We start from the raw sequence: 17,829 nt of genomic DNA on the forward strand, positions 1-17,829 counted from the left end.
ACTCACGCATCATCGGTAGGGAAGCAAGGATGATGTAGAAGCCCTCCATGATCGATTCCCCCCTCCGGCAGAGTACTGGAAAAGGCCTCCAGATGGGATCACGGAAGAACAGAAGCTTGTTGTGGTAGAAAAGAGTGTTTCGAGTGGCTCTCTGGTATATTGGGAATATTTGGGAATTTATAGAGGTGGAATTAGGTCAAGAGGTGCCACGAGGGGCCCACAAGCTCAAGCCCCCCCTCCCTTGGGGCGCGCCTGGTGAGCTTGTCACTACCCTGTGACTCTTCTGATCTTCTCTCGAACCTTCTTGGGTCTCTTCTGGTCCATAAAAATCACCTTAAAGTTTCATCGTGTTTGGACTCTGTTTGATATTGATTTTTTGAAAACCCCAAAACAAGAAAAAACAGCAACTAGCACTAGGCACTAGGTTAATAGGTTAGTCCCAAAAAATGATATAAAATAGCATATAAATGCGTATAAAACATCCAATATTGATACTATAATAGCATGACATAATCAAAAGTTATAGATACGTTGGAGACATATTAGCCGACCACGGGTTGTACTTTGGGGTCACAGGCTCCAAGGCGTAGACATCCCGAAGAGCGCGCTTCTGCTCCTTTCTGAGGATGTGGGTGACATAGATCATTCATCACCTCGTAACACCTCAATCGACAGATGAAGTTTGTAGATATATCTCTAGTTAAACACCACAATAGTCTTGATTTATAAGACTTCCAATGTTATCAATCATGACCTCATAACATGGAGAGAGCTATAAAGAGAGTTGATACCTTAGACTTAGACTATGAAATAGTAGGAATCAAAAGGAAGCTTCCGCACATTCATTGCTTTATTATGAAGCCTCACGCCAACGAATACAACTATAGTCGCTCCTGGCATGCAATAGCACGCTTTGCAAGGCCGAAATCACTATTTTGACTCTTTTAGCAAATTTTGTCACAAAGTGAACTCGACATGAAAGTATTTCACGATCTAACCTTTTTAGAAACGCCATAGCCCGCGGCGTTTCTGCCCAACATAGCAACGCCGAGGTAGCTAGCGCTTCTATCCAAAAAAGAAACGCCGAGGTAGCTCGCGTTTCGGACCAGGTGAGAAACGCCATAGGCCTTGGCGTTTCTTCGCTAGCACCCAACCCACTCGCTGCCTCGTCAGGGTCTTCCTCCTCAGCTGCCAGAGACGCCGGACCAGAAACGCCAAGGCTAGCGGCGTTTCCGACCTTCTTAGAAACGCCAAGGTAAGAAACTACTCGGTAACCAGGGCCGCAACGCCAAGACATATGGCGTTTGTTTCTTGGTCAGAAACGCCAACGCCTATGGCGTTTCTTACATGGTCCGAAACGCGAGCTACCTCGGCGTTTTTTATTGGACAGAAGCGCTAGCTACCTCGGCGTTGCTATGTTGGGCAAAAACGCCGCGGGCTATGGCGTTGCTAAAAAGGGTCAGATCGTGAAATACTTTTATGTCGAGTTCATTTTGTGACAAAGTTTGCTGAAAGGGTCAGAATAGTGAAAAAGGCCGCTTTGCAACTAAGTTTAGAAAAATAACATGCTACTAGATAGAGACAAGAAGTATACGATAAAGTAAATATGAGATTCTGCTAGATATGGAGGTGTCAAATAACATAATTTTAGGTTTGATCATTGGATGGCAGTGGAGTATGTTGATGATGGCTTCATTCATTATAGGTTTACTTTCCTCTCATCACAGGCCCTCACATGATTATAAACCATTTACATGGTTTCAGAGAGTTTGAGACTGCTTTCATCATATCGCCGTTGGTTGTACTTGCAGCCACATGTATCTGAAAAGTTGTTGAGGCCTTGAGGGAGAGACATGATTGGCGGATAATGCGCAGATGGTACCCTTATGCTTTTTTGTGAGAAAACTTCAAATTTATTTATCTTCAATCATGGCAGTATTACATCCAAATTCGAAGACCACCTAACGACGACTGCAAGCACTGAAACGAGTCAAAGGAACGCCGCCGTCATCGCCCCTCCCTCGCCGGGGCCGGGCAAAACTTTTTGTAGTAGACAGTCAGGAAGTCGTCGTGCTAAGACCCCATAGGATCAGCGCACCAAAATAGCAACCGATGCCAATGAAGAGTAGTGTAGATCAGAAGGATTCAACCTAAAGACACACAAACGTAGACGAAAGATGAACATGTCCGAGCAGATCCACCAAAGATAGATCTGCTGGAGACCCTCCACACGCAGGGAGCCAATGAACTGACGATGCTAAATGCACCATCGGGACAGGAGCTAGGCGACGAGAACCTGCAGGGAGCATCCCGTCTCGACTTCCAGAGCAGGACACAAAGTCTAACAAAACTCAAAGAAATGTCTAAAAACGAAGCCCTCCCACCAGCAAGGATCGGGATCCCCATGCCCACATGGCCCTAAGGCCACATGAGACAAGACGGATCGGTGGCAACGCTAGCGGGAGGCAGAGGACCCTAGTGTTTTTGGGAGGAGGCATAAGATGGCGGCTACGTATTATGCACTTTGGACTACTATTTCAATTGTATGGGACCCTTATGCATTGATGTGCGCTGGGTTTGGCTGCTTCATCGTGCACCTTCATGATGGTCCCTGAATGTCTTCAAGAGTTTTTGCGACGGATTGCCACTCCACCTTTTTTTTTGGCGCGGGGTTTTCTTTGATGACACTTCGTTTAGCACTGCCATGACCCCTTCATCCTAGTTTCACTTCCCTCTTTCTCGAGAAGTTGAGGTGTTGCGGAACCTCCAACTTCCACTCTTTGAAGGAGAGGGGCTGCTTTCCTCTGCTATGTGACCATCAAGTTTGTTGGTTTTAGATTGCCAAGAGTTCATACCGAATAAACAACCCATGGCTTTCCGCCGAGCTTGTTGCAAGTGAACAATTTTCGTATTCACCTAAAAAAAAATCTTGCAGGATTTTTGTTACATGGAAAGAACTTGGTAATATTGTTTCAATCATAATATTTTTTACGTCACATTTTAGAAAAGTGTACGTGAATTTTCCATCGTACCAGACCCACACCTTATATCCCCCTGCAACAGATGTCTCCCTGTAACAGATTAGGTAGCTCATGAACAATCGCACACAGGAGGAAGCTCAGTCACGCGCAGGTTTTAATGCTATATTATCCGTCTGAAAAAAAACCATGTAATACAGATGCAAAAATTGCTTTCATTGAGAGTTGAAATCCATGGTAAATTATAAGATATTATGCACCAAGCACATATCGATCCCAAAAGCTCCTCCTGTGAGTTCAAGAATAGCACAGACAGCACGTCTGTAAAAATGACGATCTTTTGAAGCTTCTGCTGGTACACTAACTTTTGGGACACGTACATGCCAAATCGTGTTGCATAAAGCATCAGAAACCTTCCGGTAATCCGGAACCGATCGTCGGATCAAACAGGTTGAATAAAGGTTACAAGTTTGCTCCCAAATAATGAGGTCCACGTTGATAACGTTAGCAAGACTACATCTGAACTGCATCGCCAAACAACCCAACACAAAACAAACACTACAGATCTGACCGTGAAAGCAGCAATCCATCTTGCCGCTAGCAACAACACTACCATCTCATACATCTTGCCTGATCTACCTCACTACGAGCTCGCCGAGACGCCACGGGCGCCCGATCGGCCGCTCACCACGCTGCCGCTGCCGCGGTGAGCGCTGCGTCCACGGTGAGCATTGACGCCGGAGCTGCCGGCGCGCGACCGGCCGCTGGGCTCCAGCTGCGCCGCCGCCCTCTGCTTGCTCTGCCTGGGCCGGTTCACCGGGCTGCGCGCGCCACCGTGGTGGCTAGGGACCTGCTCGACGACCTCGTCGCCGTTGTTCGACGACCGCGAGCCGCTCCACGTCCGGTCCGTGGACTCGCACGACGGCGTCCACAGGTTGCCGGAGAGGCTATTGCTCCCCGCGGACTCCTGCAGCTCCATCTCCCCGCGGCCACGGATGTCCCGCACCGACACGTACCTGTGCACGCTCGGCGCGTCAAGGTCGTCCCCGCCGGCCGCCGCGTTGACGGAGGCCTTGTCGTCGACGCTCCGATCGGGCTCGCAGGTGCGGCTCTCCGACGATGAGGAGTTGAGGTCGGCGACGGCGTCGACGATGGACTGCGCCTTGGAGACGCAGGCCGGTAGCGTGAAGGATGGCGGCGTTCCGGGGGTAGCCGTAGCGGAGGTGTGGTAGTTCTGGATGTCCTCGAGGAGATGGCTGGCGTACAAGCCGGGGTTCTGATCGAAGTCGCGCGACGCACGGCGCGAACGGCGGCCTGACCTCCGGCCTGGGGTCTCGGCCACGATGCTCACCGTGCGCGTCTCGGTGGTCTTGGACGACGGTGCTCTCGTCTCCGACGCTGCAATGATGGTCTCCTCCACCTTCTCCTTCTGAGAACTCTGCTCCTTTGCGCGCTCCGTGGTCTTCCGGGTCGGGGTGGCGACAGCAATCTCCGTCGATTTCTGAATCAGTTTGAAGATTGTGAGCGGCTGATCGGTTGTTAAGATGTGGAGTTACAAAAGGAAGGGCGTTAAAACTCGAACTTTGATTGTTTCTTACCTTCTGGGGCTTGGTGTTGGTGCTGCTGTTGTTATTGCGGAGGGAATTCTCGTCGATCTCGGCCATGGGGCTGCGCCGGAGTGGCGACTGCTCGGCCTTCCTGGACGAGCTCCGGCTCAGCGCCGGTGTTTGCCCCGCCGTCTTCTGTCCCCCTCCAGCATTCTCATTGGCCGCGGTCACCCTCGCAGGCGAGCTTGATCGCGGAGACGCGCACCTCTTCCCGGACGCGGCCGCGGGCGACGGTGCGCGCCCTTTCTCCCTCGCCGGAACGGAGACCATCTTCCCCGGCTGCTGTCTGGCGGCGCCGGAGCCCGCCGAGGTCGCAGAGGGCGCGCCGCCCTCGCCACGCCGTCCGGGCGATCGGCTCGACCTGCGGCTCCCGCTGCCGGTCCTCTCCCGGCTCCCGGAGCGCTTCCTCTGCGGCGAGCCCCGGTGGGGCGACGGCCTCGACACGGGGACCCCGTTTCTCTCCCAGTCGCCCTCCTCGTCCGCGCCACCGGCCCCGGACGGATCAAAGTCGGAGCTCCTCTTGGAGCGGTGGCCGCCCCTCGTCTCGCTCCCGGACGAACTCCGGCTGAGTCGCCCGCACTGGATGAGGATGGCGTCCACCTCCTCCTTGGTGCAGCTGGACGTGCGCACCGGCATCGGCCCCTTGGCCACCACCACCACCGGCCTCGCCTCCTCCTTCTTCTCCCCCTCCTCCCCGCCCGCAGCCGCCTTGTTAGCCTTCACGACGATCGGCGCCGCCTTCTTGGCGGCCGCGGCGGACTCGTCCGCGTTGGACGCCCTCCTCGGCTGCGGCGCCTTCTTGGCCTTCTCATCGCCGGCGACCACCGCGGCTGCGGCGACCTTGGTGGTGGCCGCAGCCGCGGTCGGCTGCGGCGGCGGCGGCTTGCCCTGCTGCTTCTTGCTGAAACAGAGCCCCATGGCGACTCAGTCGACGGATGGTTTGGTGAGCTCCGGGTGCAAGCAATGGAAAGTCTGGGGTTGGAAGGCGTGGCGCTGGTATTTATGCAGAGCTTCGGGGGGGAGTGTGAGGGGGGATTAAGTACGCGATCGGTGTGCGTGGTGCTTCGTGTTAGTACTCTCTCGCTCGACGACGGTCACGGCTGAGCTGAGGTGAGATTTGAAATCCTCTCTCGCTCGCGGTGGTGCCCGTTGGAGGTGGGGCCTGGCTCCGATTGGCTCATCATCCCGAACCCGTATCCGCCGGGATTCAAACGACTCAACGGCTACGAGGGGGTGCTCGTGGAAAGATGGATCCCTTTTGGCCCCGTCATCCGCCAGAAGGATCCGACCGTTGCGCCCGGTAAAATTAGTTTTTCTTTTCGAACGAACGAACCAACGGTGGGAGCAGGCGAGCCGACCGTTGGAGAGGAGCTCGTGTGCATGCATGCATGCCATCGACCTCTCCTCGCTGAGTAGGTGACACTTTTGATCGGATCGAATCGGATCGGAGCGCTAATTAATTGCGCGATCGCACCAGAGCCAGGGTGGGGGGTCAGACCGTGTCACCAACTCACGTGACGGGTGTGACGAATGGTGGGCACGTGAGCTCGCCGTAGTTGTACGTAGTATACTGCTAGTACATCATCAGGTCATTGATAGATTTCGCTGATGCCTTCTTAACTCTCGTCTCCGTGTGTTGGCCGTGCAAGAAGCATCAGCCCAGGTCGTGGGCCTGCTGCCCCAGGTGGCAATCATGGTTGGCATTTGCAACGGGACGGGACGGGGCCACCCGCAGTGAATGGTGGTACGTTCCAACGAATTGCTGGCTTGCCGGTTCTTCACAAGAGGTAACAAATATATGTCTGGCACAGAGACTCCATGGCTAAGGTAAACAAACAAGAGGGACCAAAGCTGAAAGCTCCCTTCCTACTTCATAGAGCCTCCAAGTTGACCGTTTTCTTAATGTCCCTCTCGCCCTTCTTCTTTTTTGAAATCAGCTGAGCCTCGGAGCATCTCCAACAGAAGCGCTATATAAACGACGCGGGGTATAAAAGTTGCTTTTAGCACGCGCGGACCTGATTTGAAGTCTCCAGCAGCCGCACAAAAGGCATCGCGCGCAGCATATTAGTGCGTCCGGTCGCGCGCGCTGCAAACTCTGGGCTGCTGCAGATGGGACCGCTTGATTGGGACCGCTTGACTCGCGCGCGATGCATATTTTACAGCGTTTGTTGGAGCAAACGTCTTCTAGCGTCCTAAAAAAACTACTTGCGCGCTTTAAACCCATTTTTTGGACGCCACGCATTGGGCGGTTGTTGAAGATGCTCTTAAAACATGTATAAAAGCGACGCAGTGGAAGCGAACGGAAGACGTGTCAGCGGAACAATGAAACGCGGTAGATTTGAGTGGTCACATGTTCTCATGACAGATTAAACCAGAGTCAGGAGGCCTCACGCACAATGACAGGCCAGGGCCCCTTGCAGCAAACCTCATCAAAGGCATCATCAGTATTCAGTACCGTAGTTTGGTCGAGTTGAACTTGAATACCGGATGAACGACATGCAGGATGCGTCTAGGCCGGTACTGTATGTGTTAATATAGGTGGCCCCTTCATTTGAATTCGCCATTCGGAGCCCTCTGCAAACAACAGTGCTAAGCGTGGTAACAAGGACGAGGGTTCGGACTTGAGGAGCACTGCTGCTGTATGTATCATACTCCATCTGTCCCGAATCATGCCTCCGTTTAGGCAAAGCTTTGGGTTATTGCGGGGACCAAGAAACTAGGGAATATTGTAACGTTGGCCACTTGTAAAATTCTTCTCCTTATTTAGCACTCAAAAGTTTGTCCCTCAAATGAATGTATTTAGCATCAAGTTAGTGCTAGATACAACCATTTGAGGGACAAGCTTGAGACAAAGCTTTTTCGAACGAAGGGAGTACTATTTAATGGATGAGGCAAATCTTATGCCTCCATTTCGGAAAAGAAAAAAGACTCCATCCATCCCAGATTATGGATGTATCTAGACACTCTTTAGTGTTCTAGATACATATCTAGACAAATCTAAAACAAGTAATTGGGGGCGGATGTAATATTAGTTAACCTGGTTAGCTCCAGTACAACATACAGTATATTACAGGTCAAAAGAAACGCTTGAAACAAAAGCATATCACTGGAAACATGAACAGAAACATAGATTAAGTGACTGACCACTGAGCCAACAAGACCTCAGGGGCTTCAAATAAAGGAAATCTAAAGTTCACAGGCCCAGGATCAATGTACATACTAGTGATTATGATATATGTCTAGAGGCGAACCGATCTACACTCCTGACATAACTAGACACAAAAATACTCAGCAAAAAGGTTGTGATAAATCCTTTTTGCGGTTATTCGGAATGTATTGACTGGATTTGTGCATGTTTCATCAAGAAATGGACACTGTTAGCTTCTTATAATGAAGATATATGAACTATACTGAGATACTTTCTGTCTCTCAGGATCTCTACCTCAAATGCCATGTAGTGGAGAGGACCATCAGTCTCATAGTGGTATAAATTATGTCTCGCGGTATCCGACAGTCGTTACTGCCCTACTATGCAAAGGCGCACAATCATGCAAACATTGCAAAATATGGACTGCAAATGCATGCCGCAGTATTGTGATGGTCCATGCAAAAAAAAGTTTTGACAGAAGTATTCGTCAGACGACTCCATAGCTGCCCAGAAGCTAAGGGTGTGCCAAATGTGCAATCTGAAGTTTAATTGTTACACTCTGCATTATTCCTTAGCAAAATCATATAGTCCTACCGAATAGGATTTTCCCGAACATTCCTACTGAATGAGGCATATTTGTTGTGGTTCCTACTGAATAATGTGGTTCTGACTATACTATGTTCAACTAGCGAAATTATCCAATCAACCAATAAGAAAATATCAACTTCGCTTTGGCTCATTTATCTTCACTATATTCAAGCGTAAACAACTTCTGTAGAGTACGATGATTTTTCTTGAATATTATCAAAATCTCATGAGCAAGTTTTAAATGCCAGATTTCAGCACATTCATCAGTCATCCACAACTCAATATGGTATTGGAAAGGTAAAACTGCTGCACACTCAACATTCAAATCTTACCCAGAAAGTTTTGCAAGGTCCAATCCTCTATAAGCGAACAAAAGTAGTTTTGTTTCAGAGAAGTTGGCAACTTCCTAGAACCTCCCATCATATTGTCTTGCTAAATTCAGATGTGCCCTTTGCAACACTTACACCATGAAGGAATCCAAACACACTTTTGGTGCAATATAAATGTGTTAGAGAAATACATTTTAGAAATGGTACATACTAGTACTGAAGAATTAACAGTTCACATGTACTCTTGTGGACTATATTTCAACTTTAATGCCACAAAATTTAAATTAGAATGAAATTTCTGATGTGACTAAGTTAGCTAGCAAATCCTAGAACATGCTATTTGTTTATAACCAAGAGCATGGATGCTGAGAACTGATTGCTTAAGAAATACTACTTGGTATAACAGGATTAGTTAGAGAACCCAACATTGCCCTGTTGGCTCGCATTGTGATTGTGCACTCTGCCTACCCACGTCTGAGGCCTAGCCTCTGCACGGTACCTTCGCATTGTCTTGTCCATATAATAAGCCACCAAGTAGTAGGGTGCCTCAGGCTCAGGGTAAGTTCATAACTAGGTACAGTATGGCTGCATACATTTCTCTTAGAAGAATATTGACGTAAATATGTCCAATGTGCTGTTTCACATTGTTGTTCAATGGGGAAGTATGAGCTGATATAAAGAACTCTATGAGGTTACTCTGAACATTCCACTGAAAGTATATAATACCATAGATTATAATGAATGGAAGCAACTAAATTTTAGGACTACCTACAGTCAACCGAGAACCTAGCTTAGAGTCTTAGCTGTTTGTTCACTCTACAAGCCACAATTTGGAAGTTAATTCAAGAATGTTCTTGTATTTATACAACATAGACCATCCAAATTCAGACGAACTTTAGCCATCTGAGTTCAAGTTTACAGGGTTACAGTAAGAACAAAATATATACATCGATGTATATATAGCCTTACACTCCAAACACTTATCGTATTGGCCAAAAACAAGATACTTGTTGCCTAACCGAACTCCCTCATAAAAGAACATATGTTTTATAAACTATAAAAAATAGCCTAGATTCAATAAATGAAGGGGACACGTTTCCTAGAAGCAACAATGTGATTATACCAATCAGATTAACAGAAGCTCTTGGAATGAAATTATCAAGCATAGGCTGCAAGGAAGAGCAAAATATCTGTGTTATTTTAGAACTATCAATCATCATTATCCGAACAATTCCCCACATCTGAGAAAAAATAGATGTTGAATTAGAGGAGGAACAAGGGAACGACAGCAAGCAAGCAATCAACTTCCTGGTCATGCGTTCCTAATTCCAACCCTCTTCAGCCTTCATCCCTCTCACCACACACACACACACACACACACACACACACACCGGAACAATATACACACGCCTACGCTGCGGCCATTATTATTGTATATGAGGAAGGCGGTCGGCTTACTTGGCCATGTACAGTTGTTACAGAGAGGTAGGTACAGTGGTCTCATTCGTCGGCGATGTACTCGAACTCGTCCTCGCGTAGGTGGACGAAGAGCTTGACCGGTTTGGGCTGGGTGTCGACGGTGAGCTGGAACTCGACCTTGAAGGGGAAGTTGGCGGTGATGCGCTTGCCCTTCCAGACGCCGACGTACTGCTTGATGACGCCCTCCATGCCCTGGATGTCCAGGTCGGGCGCCTTGACGACGTGGTAGACGCGGAGGGGCGCCGTGACGCGCACGCGCCTGCCGACCTTGGGCGCGTGCTCGGCCTCCTCCTCGGCCACGTCGGACGAGGAGGAGACGTCGCTGGTGAGGGAGACCCGCGGGCGGGCGGCGCGGAGGCGGGGCGGCGGGCCGAGGCGGCAGCGGCGCTGGGCGGCGGAGGCCGGGGAGGGGAGGCGGCGGAGGAGGAGGACCGAGGAGGCGGAGGTGGAGGTGGAGGGGGGCGCCATGGCCGCGGCGGTCGTTGCCATTGGCGGCGAGCGAGCGACTGGAATGTGGGGCGCGTGTGGAGGGGCGGGGCGTCGGGTCGAACAGGTGGTGGGCGCGCGGGAGAGGAGTGCAGGATAGGGAGCCCGGGCAACGAGAGGCGGAGGAACGGATAGACGAGCGAGTGAGGATTGTGCGAGGCGAGAGAGGGTTGCGTACTGCAATATTTCTGGCGCTTTCGGTTTTTGTTGCATCCGGGCTTCGGAAACGTCCGGAATTTTGTAGCTCCGTCATCGTAAACTTCCCACTTCCCAGGGCTGTTATCAATCTCAGAAAACGGTGGAGCTGACACGAAATACTCGACAGACCGTGAAATTCATAAGCAAAGGATTGTGAAATTCATGCGGGTGACGCTTTGGCTCCGCACTCAAACAGTAAAAGGAGTATATTTAAAAGGAAAAAAAAATGGCTTCGTTTGACAACATGCATGTTCGTGTCTTCTGACTGAATATAAAGTGTCACAAAGAACAGTTTTGCTAAAGCACAGAAATGTCATATGTTTTGATCTGGGAAAAAAGAAAATCCAGTGCTGTAAAATCATTTTTTAAGCACTATAAACTTGTTTTCTTAGCACAGGTCACAATACTTTGCTTTTCTACTCCCTCCGATCCATGTTAATTGCCGTTGCTTTAGTACAACTTTGTGAATATTTACAAGCAACTGAAAGGGCAAGAACAAATACATGTAAAAAAAGTATTCTTGGCATTTGTTTAAAAAAATGCTCCCAGGAGCCATTTCTAATATCTAGAATTTCTTAAGCTCATGTCGACTGTGAATAGTTTGAGAAGATATAATTGTTCCTACAAATCAGTCCTGGTAAGAAATTGTCCTGTCATGTTCTTGCTCACACATACTGAACTTCATTATCCACAACAACAAAACACATTGGATATTAAGATTAGATCAACAAGCGGTTTTGCAATTCTACGCCGAAACAAACACTACCAAAAGGAGAAGTCATTTTGTAAACAAAGTGCAAAGAATTTACATAAACTTGTGCTAAAACAGGAAAAGTGTGTGCTTACTGAAACGGCTGACAGCAGATGAACTTTTCATTACGGCACAAAAGGAGTATCACAGAAGCCTGAGTGATTCCAGCAGCAACAGCCTACCAAGCATTTCTCAAGGTTCAACTAGAACGGTCCTAGCTTGACATGCCAACACACATTGTAGCTACACCCTAGATACACGACGACTATACGAGACTTTCCGATAATCTCTGCTGCAGCAGACACTCTTTAGCATGCAACAGCGGCACAGGATGTGTGCCATTGCTTCATTTCACAATGTCAAGGCATTCAGTTATGAGGACTAAAGGCCAGTTTCTGCTTTTGCATCCAAGACCTCACTCTTGGAAGCAGACCGGACAAGTGAAGCTGATGGCAAGGGAGACAACAACTTGGCTGCTGGAATTCTCATAAGATAGATGCGGTTGTTCTCATTCACTGCCTTCTCCAAGTTCTGGTTCATATCTTGTTCTAGCCTGGAAACAGAATCATAAAGGGAAGCGGGAGCTCCCCTGGCAGTTCTCTTGGCATCAACAACTGCATTAATCCCAAACTGCAGTCGAGCTATCTCCTCGCCAATTTCCATCTTGTCATGCAATTCAATAGCATACCGATAGCAAGCTTCTGCATTGAATTGAGCAGCCTTCAACTGGACGTGAGACAACCATGATCTTTCAAAGTGGTTCTGCAATGGAGGGATAACCAGTGCAGCATACGCTTCTTCGTAGTACAAGGCAGCCTGCATAAGGCCAGAGGCAAATGTTTTTCTGATGTCAAATTTTTTCTATGCATTTGAACAGAATTATAGTGTTTAAAATGCTCAGATATGCAAAATATATGTTCTATTATCTTTGCCACTTCAGCCCACGAACCTACTGACCCTCGCACTTTAATAGCGTATGGCAAAGATTCTGATTCAGTTGGTGTTTTGCTAATCCAACAAGAAACATACTCCAGTACTTTTCTCATGGAATGCTGACCGGACATCATGCCAAAATTACAGGCATATAATTACACCAATCTTGCACTCGGGTAGGTAATCTAAAATAAGAGAGCAAAAGATTGCTTGTGCAGGGCAGCCTGTTATGGAACTCTCTCAAAGATACATCCATATGAATAGCAAAACGAAAAACTGGACCAGACCCCAGAAAAAGTAGACAAGGAGGTGCTTAAGCCTGCTTTGGAACTCACAATTCAGTTTGCAACAACCAGTTTGCTAACAGGTTACCAACCTCGCCCTCCCCCCACATACCTATAACATGTGATCCTCATCAAGCCATAATGGTAGAACATGTTGGAGTATCCTAGCAAACCAGACATGAGCAGCACGGATATGTTGGACCAGTTGCAACCAGAAACAGTTATAAACTGGCAGAATTTAGATCCAATATGATCCTAACTTCAATTGAAAAACCACCTCTAGATTGCACAAAAAATACATGGCTCTTCACCAAGAACTAAAACCACGACAAGAATTATGGAACGGAGGGCGTACTAGAAATTATAACCAGATTGATTGGTTTGAACAAATTATTTTTTTGCATATTTAGATTTAATAGCTAAGATGGAGGATGAGATGATAAGGCAAGATATGACCTGAGACATGCAAGCTAACATTTCATGACGGTTGTTCTGGTTTTGGGGTCCCTATGAAGCTCTTTCTCATCTTTCTTCCGACTAATTTTATGTTTTCCTAGTATCCTCTACCTGAAGATGCATATTCTTGAAAATTAATTTCTATTCGACAAAAAATGATCTCAAAGCATAGTACACCGAATTAATCTGAAATATAAAACTATATCAGCACGGCGATGATAAAGCAAGGATAAAAAATAGAATACACCAAATTCGTAAGGTGATAGAGAAAATTATAATAATCTGTAATGGCCGGCATATACTACAGCCCAGGCAGTTACGGGCCTGGCCCAGTTATCTTATCGTTATTAGGGGCTTAGCCCAGTCATCATATTTGGAGATTATATAAACTCATGTAAGGACTCGTTTGAAGTTAAGCAAGAAGCAATCATATTTGATCGGCTTCCTTAGGGAGCCGGGAGACCTAACCCTAGCCGCCGCCCCTGCCGCGCGCGCGCGCACGCAACGACGGCGCCCCAGCACCGGCGACCACGCCATCCCTCCTTCCACCCCTACAACCTGAGACTACGCCCTGGTAGGGATCCGGTTCCTACCATAATCAAAGTTAGTGCAAGCATTAAATAGAATCGAAACCTTGCGTGTGTGGGACGTGGGAGATAAAGTATGGCTAGGGAGAGTTGGATACTGCAATTGGCGTAAACCTTGGATTAGCCTCACAACCTCTACTTTGCACCTTCTAATGAAAAATGACTGATGATGGCAGGGGTGTTTGATATTTTCTGGACAGTTTGGAAATTGAGAAATAGTGTGATGTTTGACAATCTTAAAATCACTGATCCTTGCGTTCTTGTTAATATGATTGCGAGATTTCTTAATGATTGGAGATCAAGAAATGCTAAAGTCGGGGGTAGGAATGTTCGAACTACTAGCAAATGAGGTGTTTCATGCGGTACATGGATGGAGGATTGGACTGAACAGGATCTAGAAGTGAAGGAGTAGTTGCCCCTTTTGACTTTTGAGATGTGATCTGATTCTCGTCAGGACTTTTGGTTCTCAGGTGTTAGTAGTCTAGTTATGTTTCCTGTTGGTTCCAGCTGGGGTGATTGAGTAGCGTCTGAACTCTGAACTGATGCCTGAGATTTCTGGGTGCTTATCCTGTGATTTTATTTTATTTTTGAAAGGAGGATGACCCCCGGCCTCTGCATCTGGGAGATGCATGCAGCCATTTTATTGATTATTCACAAAGACCTTACAAAATAATACTGTATATCAGTAAGTCTGAAGCCACCATCTTGACTGCTTATCCTGTGATGTTTTGAGGATCCGGCTGGTGGATGCCCAAAGATCATGGAATTTATCATGTGCGCTCTTGGATATCTTAGCTTATCGGTCACTTTTTTTGCTTTCTGTTGTAAGGTAAAGACATTGTAGTTTATGATACTCAGAAATTGGAGGGCAAGCTAAGGCGAACCTAGAACAATCACAGATTGTATGGATGCAATGCCACTAGGAAAGAAGCACACGGCAGGCAAGGGCAGGCAATTGAACTAAAACCGAGGGGAAGCTAAGTGGAACCTAGAACAATCACAGATCGTATGGATGCAATGCCACTAGGAAAGAAGCACACGGCAAGCAAGGGCAGCCAATCTCACCTGCCTGGCCACCTTGGAGCACGCCGCCGGCGACGTTCCAGCCGCGAGTGCGCGCTCGAAGCAGCACTCCTGCGCCTGCGCGAGCATGAGCCGCTCCAGCATCGCCGCGGCCTCCGGGCTCATATCCACCGTCCCCTCCCCCCCCTCCATCATCTGCCCCACCGCACGGAACGCCCCCGCCGCGCGCTGGAACTCCCCGCAAGCCTCCTTGACCCCTCCCTCCGCCGCCCGGTCCACGGCCGCAGCGATCCTCGAGGAGGCCGCGCCGACGTTGAACACGACGGCGGCCTTCTCGAACCGGAGGGACGCGGAGGTGTGCTTGAGGTTGGGCCTGAAGGCATCGTGCCAGGTGAAGGCTAGGTTGTCGTCGAAGGCGCAGGGGTCGTCCCGCGCGGAGGAGAGGAGCCGGTGGTAGCGGAGGAGGAGGGCGCGGCTGGAGGAGGGGGGCTGGGTTTGGGGGTTCGGGGCAGAGACGGAGGCGCGGGCGTCGCGGAGATCGGTGAAGACGGGGGAGTTGAAGAAGTGGCGGTCGCGAAAGAGCTCGGCGGCGGCCGTCTTCTTCTCCGGCACGGAGAGCATCGGGGGGAGCGGCCGCGACATAGATGGCGAAGAGGAAGGGTACACGAAAAGGGACGACTTCCTCAGTTTTCCCCAGGTTTTCAGCAGTAGATGCGAATGTTTCTTCAATTCGAATTTGCTAGTATTGCTAGATTGATAGAGATATTTTTCTTCCGGGAATGTCTAAGCATCAAATCAAACGTTTCTCATGACAAATTATGATATCCTGAGGATGACAATTTCCTTTAGCAAACACGGCAAATCCTCGCAACAACATACTAATTTGTTATCATGGATATTCAATTTGACATGCTCAAAAATCCGACATTTGATTGGTAGCGAAATCCTTCTTCAGGTGCTAGTCCAAATAAACTTCAAAACTGTCTTGAATTCATACATTTGACGAGGTGAACCTCGTGTCGCTGACGTGTCCAAACTAAGGGAAGTGGTTCAGAGAGGAAATCTTGTTGAAATGGTTGTGAGACCGTGTTAGCGATGATAATTGTTTAAATTTTTTGTCGGAGTGTTTTTCGACAGGTCCCTCGATAAGACATCCGACGAAACTAATGGATTGGATGGCAACAAGGGGTATAGTTTACCTAGGTTCGGGCCATTGATAGACAAGGTAATACGCTACTCATGCTCGTATATATTGATTGTATATGGGTTACAAAAATCAAGGATTGAGGCAAAAGTTATATGGTTTTAATGTTGTTTATTCGACTAGGCTGACCCCGGAATATATGGGTACCAGAGTCTAGAGTTACATGATATAAATGACCTATGGGCCCCCAGATCGTCCTAGTCAGGACGACTTCTGTAAGGTGGTGCACCCCTGTGTCGTAACACCGTTAGTAGCCTTCGAACTGGTCTTCGAATCTAGCTGCTTCTTGGTCGGGGTCGGTCTGCTGGAGCCGGCCTATGCAAGTAATAACCCACAAGTATCAGCAAGCTTGTCGAAAACGGTTCATGAAGCTCACTTAGTCCTAAATTGTTGATGTAGATAGCTGATCTCCATGATGAAGCCATCCCATGAAGGCGGCTCCTGCACGTCGGTTTCCCGCATGGTGCTTATGAAAATGTTGAAATCACAGAGCCTTGATCATGAGGGGACCAGACCAGGATCGGATGCTATCGATCGAACTGGGCCACCTTAGTCATGCAGAACGTCAACCAAAGCATCGTGTGTGAAGGGTCGAGGGCCTTGACAGTACAGAAAACCGTCAATACCCTCGGTAGGGTGGCAAATGCGACCGGAAGTGGTAGAACGGAGTTAACACGAGGAAGTTACCCAGGTTCGGGCCCTCATGGCGAGGTAATACCCTACGTCGTGCTTTGGATTTGTATTAATGGTGAGGCACCTCGTGCAAGGGGGTTACAAGGATGTGGATGTAATAGCTACCGAGGGTATGCTTCTACGGGAGTAGATTGGAATTACTATCATCCCTAGCTCTGACATATATAGACAGCGGAGGCTAAGATTTACACAGGGATCTAACCGACCTCGCGCCTCTGCCATCTTGGCTTGCACGCCAAGACGACCCTCCGATCTCTATCAGGACCCTGGGCTCCCCTTCTTATTGGGCCTTCTTCGCGTCTTCTGGGCCCGGGGGCAGGCCTGCTGTCAGGCTTCCCATCAAGATGCCATGCTTGCTCTTCCATAGGAGTGGTTCGACAATCCCCAAGTGTAAGGGTCACTACTGTAGGATGTTGCTAACGCGACACTACAATCAGAGACCCTTCGATGAAACTGTGTGTGATGTAATAATCGCAATCGATGATGTAAAAACGGTCAAGAAAGATGCAAAACATTTGCGATGGCGGGTACATCAAACACGGTTCAGATTTTAGTTGTGTGTGCGATGCTGGGCATACGGTTCAGTTCAGTGAACTGTTTGCAATGAGGCAGAAGAACAAAAATGGGCGGCCAAATGAAGGTGTGTGCAATATACGGCATACGGTTCACTCAAATGAACTGTTTGTGATTAGGTGGAACAAAAGAAACGGTCAGCCAGATCAAGGTGTGTGCGATAGAGGGCAAACTGTTCACTCGGATGAACTGTTTGCGCTGAGCCAAGATAACAGAAACGGTTCAGTTTAACAAGATATATGTGATACGCGGCAAACAGGTCTGTAATCAGAAATGTGTGTGAAGACCGATAATAACATAGATGATTGCTGCTAATAAGACGTGTGTGTTTTGCATTGGGATTGCATACAGAACAACAACAACAACACACACACACACACTCACTCACTTATAAGGACATGGTTGCATAACCAAATTAAACATCCAATTACATAGGTGGCTACCACACACATGACATTTGCACACACCAAAGTAAACTATTACATGCATAATTACATATGTGGCTACTACAC

At 48.3% G+C, this 17,829-nt stretch overlaps 3 protein-coding genes across 3 annotated transcripts; all 3 read right to left on the minus strand.

Annotated features, from left to right (window-relative positions):
- Positions 1-3,343: 3,343 nt before the first annotated feature.
- On the minus strand, positions 3,344-5,678 carry LOC123127822 (uncharacterized protein At1g65710). The gene is made up of 2 exons (XM_044547665.1): positions 4,577-5,678; positions 3,344-4,479 (listed from the first exon to the last, which is right to left on the minus strand). Exons 1-2 carry the CDS (start codon positions 5,501-5,503, stop codon positions 3,622-3,624), a joined length of 1,785 nt encoding a protein of 594 aa, XP_044403600.1. The 5' UTR covers positions 5,504-5,678; the 3' UTR covers positions 3,344-3,621.
- A 4,149-nt stretch (positions 5,679-9,827) lies between these two features.
- On the minus strand, positions 9,828-10,814 carry LOC123127824 (ferredoxin-thioredoxin reductase, variable chain). The gene has a single exon (XM_044547666.1). It carries the CDS (start codon positions 10,616-10,618, stop codon positions 10,151-10,153), a length of 468 nt encoding a protein of 155 aa, XP_044403601.1. The 5' UTR covers positions 10,619-10,814; the 3' UTR covers positions 9,828-10,150.
- A 762-nt stretch (positions 10,815-11,576) lies between these two features.
- LOC123127825 (vacuolar-sorting protein BRO1) lies at positions 11,577-15,558 on the minus strand. The gene is made up of 2 exons (XM_044547667.1): positions 14,890-15,558; positions 11,577-12,380 (listed from the first exon to the last, which is right to left on the minus strand). The coding sequence occupies exons 1-2, from the start codon at positions 15,487-15,489 to the stop codon at positions 11,946-11,948; spliced, it is 1,035 nt and encodes a 344-aa protein (XP_044403602.1). The 5' UTR covers positions 15,490-15,558; the 3' UTR covers positions 11,577-11,945.
- Between the last annotated feature and the right edge of the window lie 2,271 nt (positions 15,559-17,829).

This window comes from Triticum aestivum, chromosome 6A, assembly GCF_018294505.1.
Source record: "Triticum aestivum cultivar Chinese Spring chromosome 6A, IWGSC CS RefSeq v2.1, whole genome shotgun sequence".
Lineage (NCBI taxonomy): Eukaryota > Viridiplantae > Streptophyta > Magnoliopsida > Poales > Poaceae > Triticum > Triticum aestivum.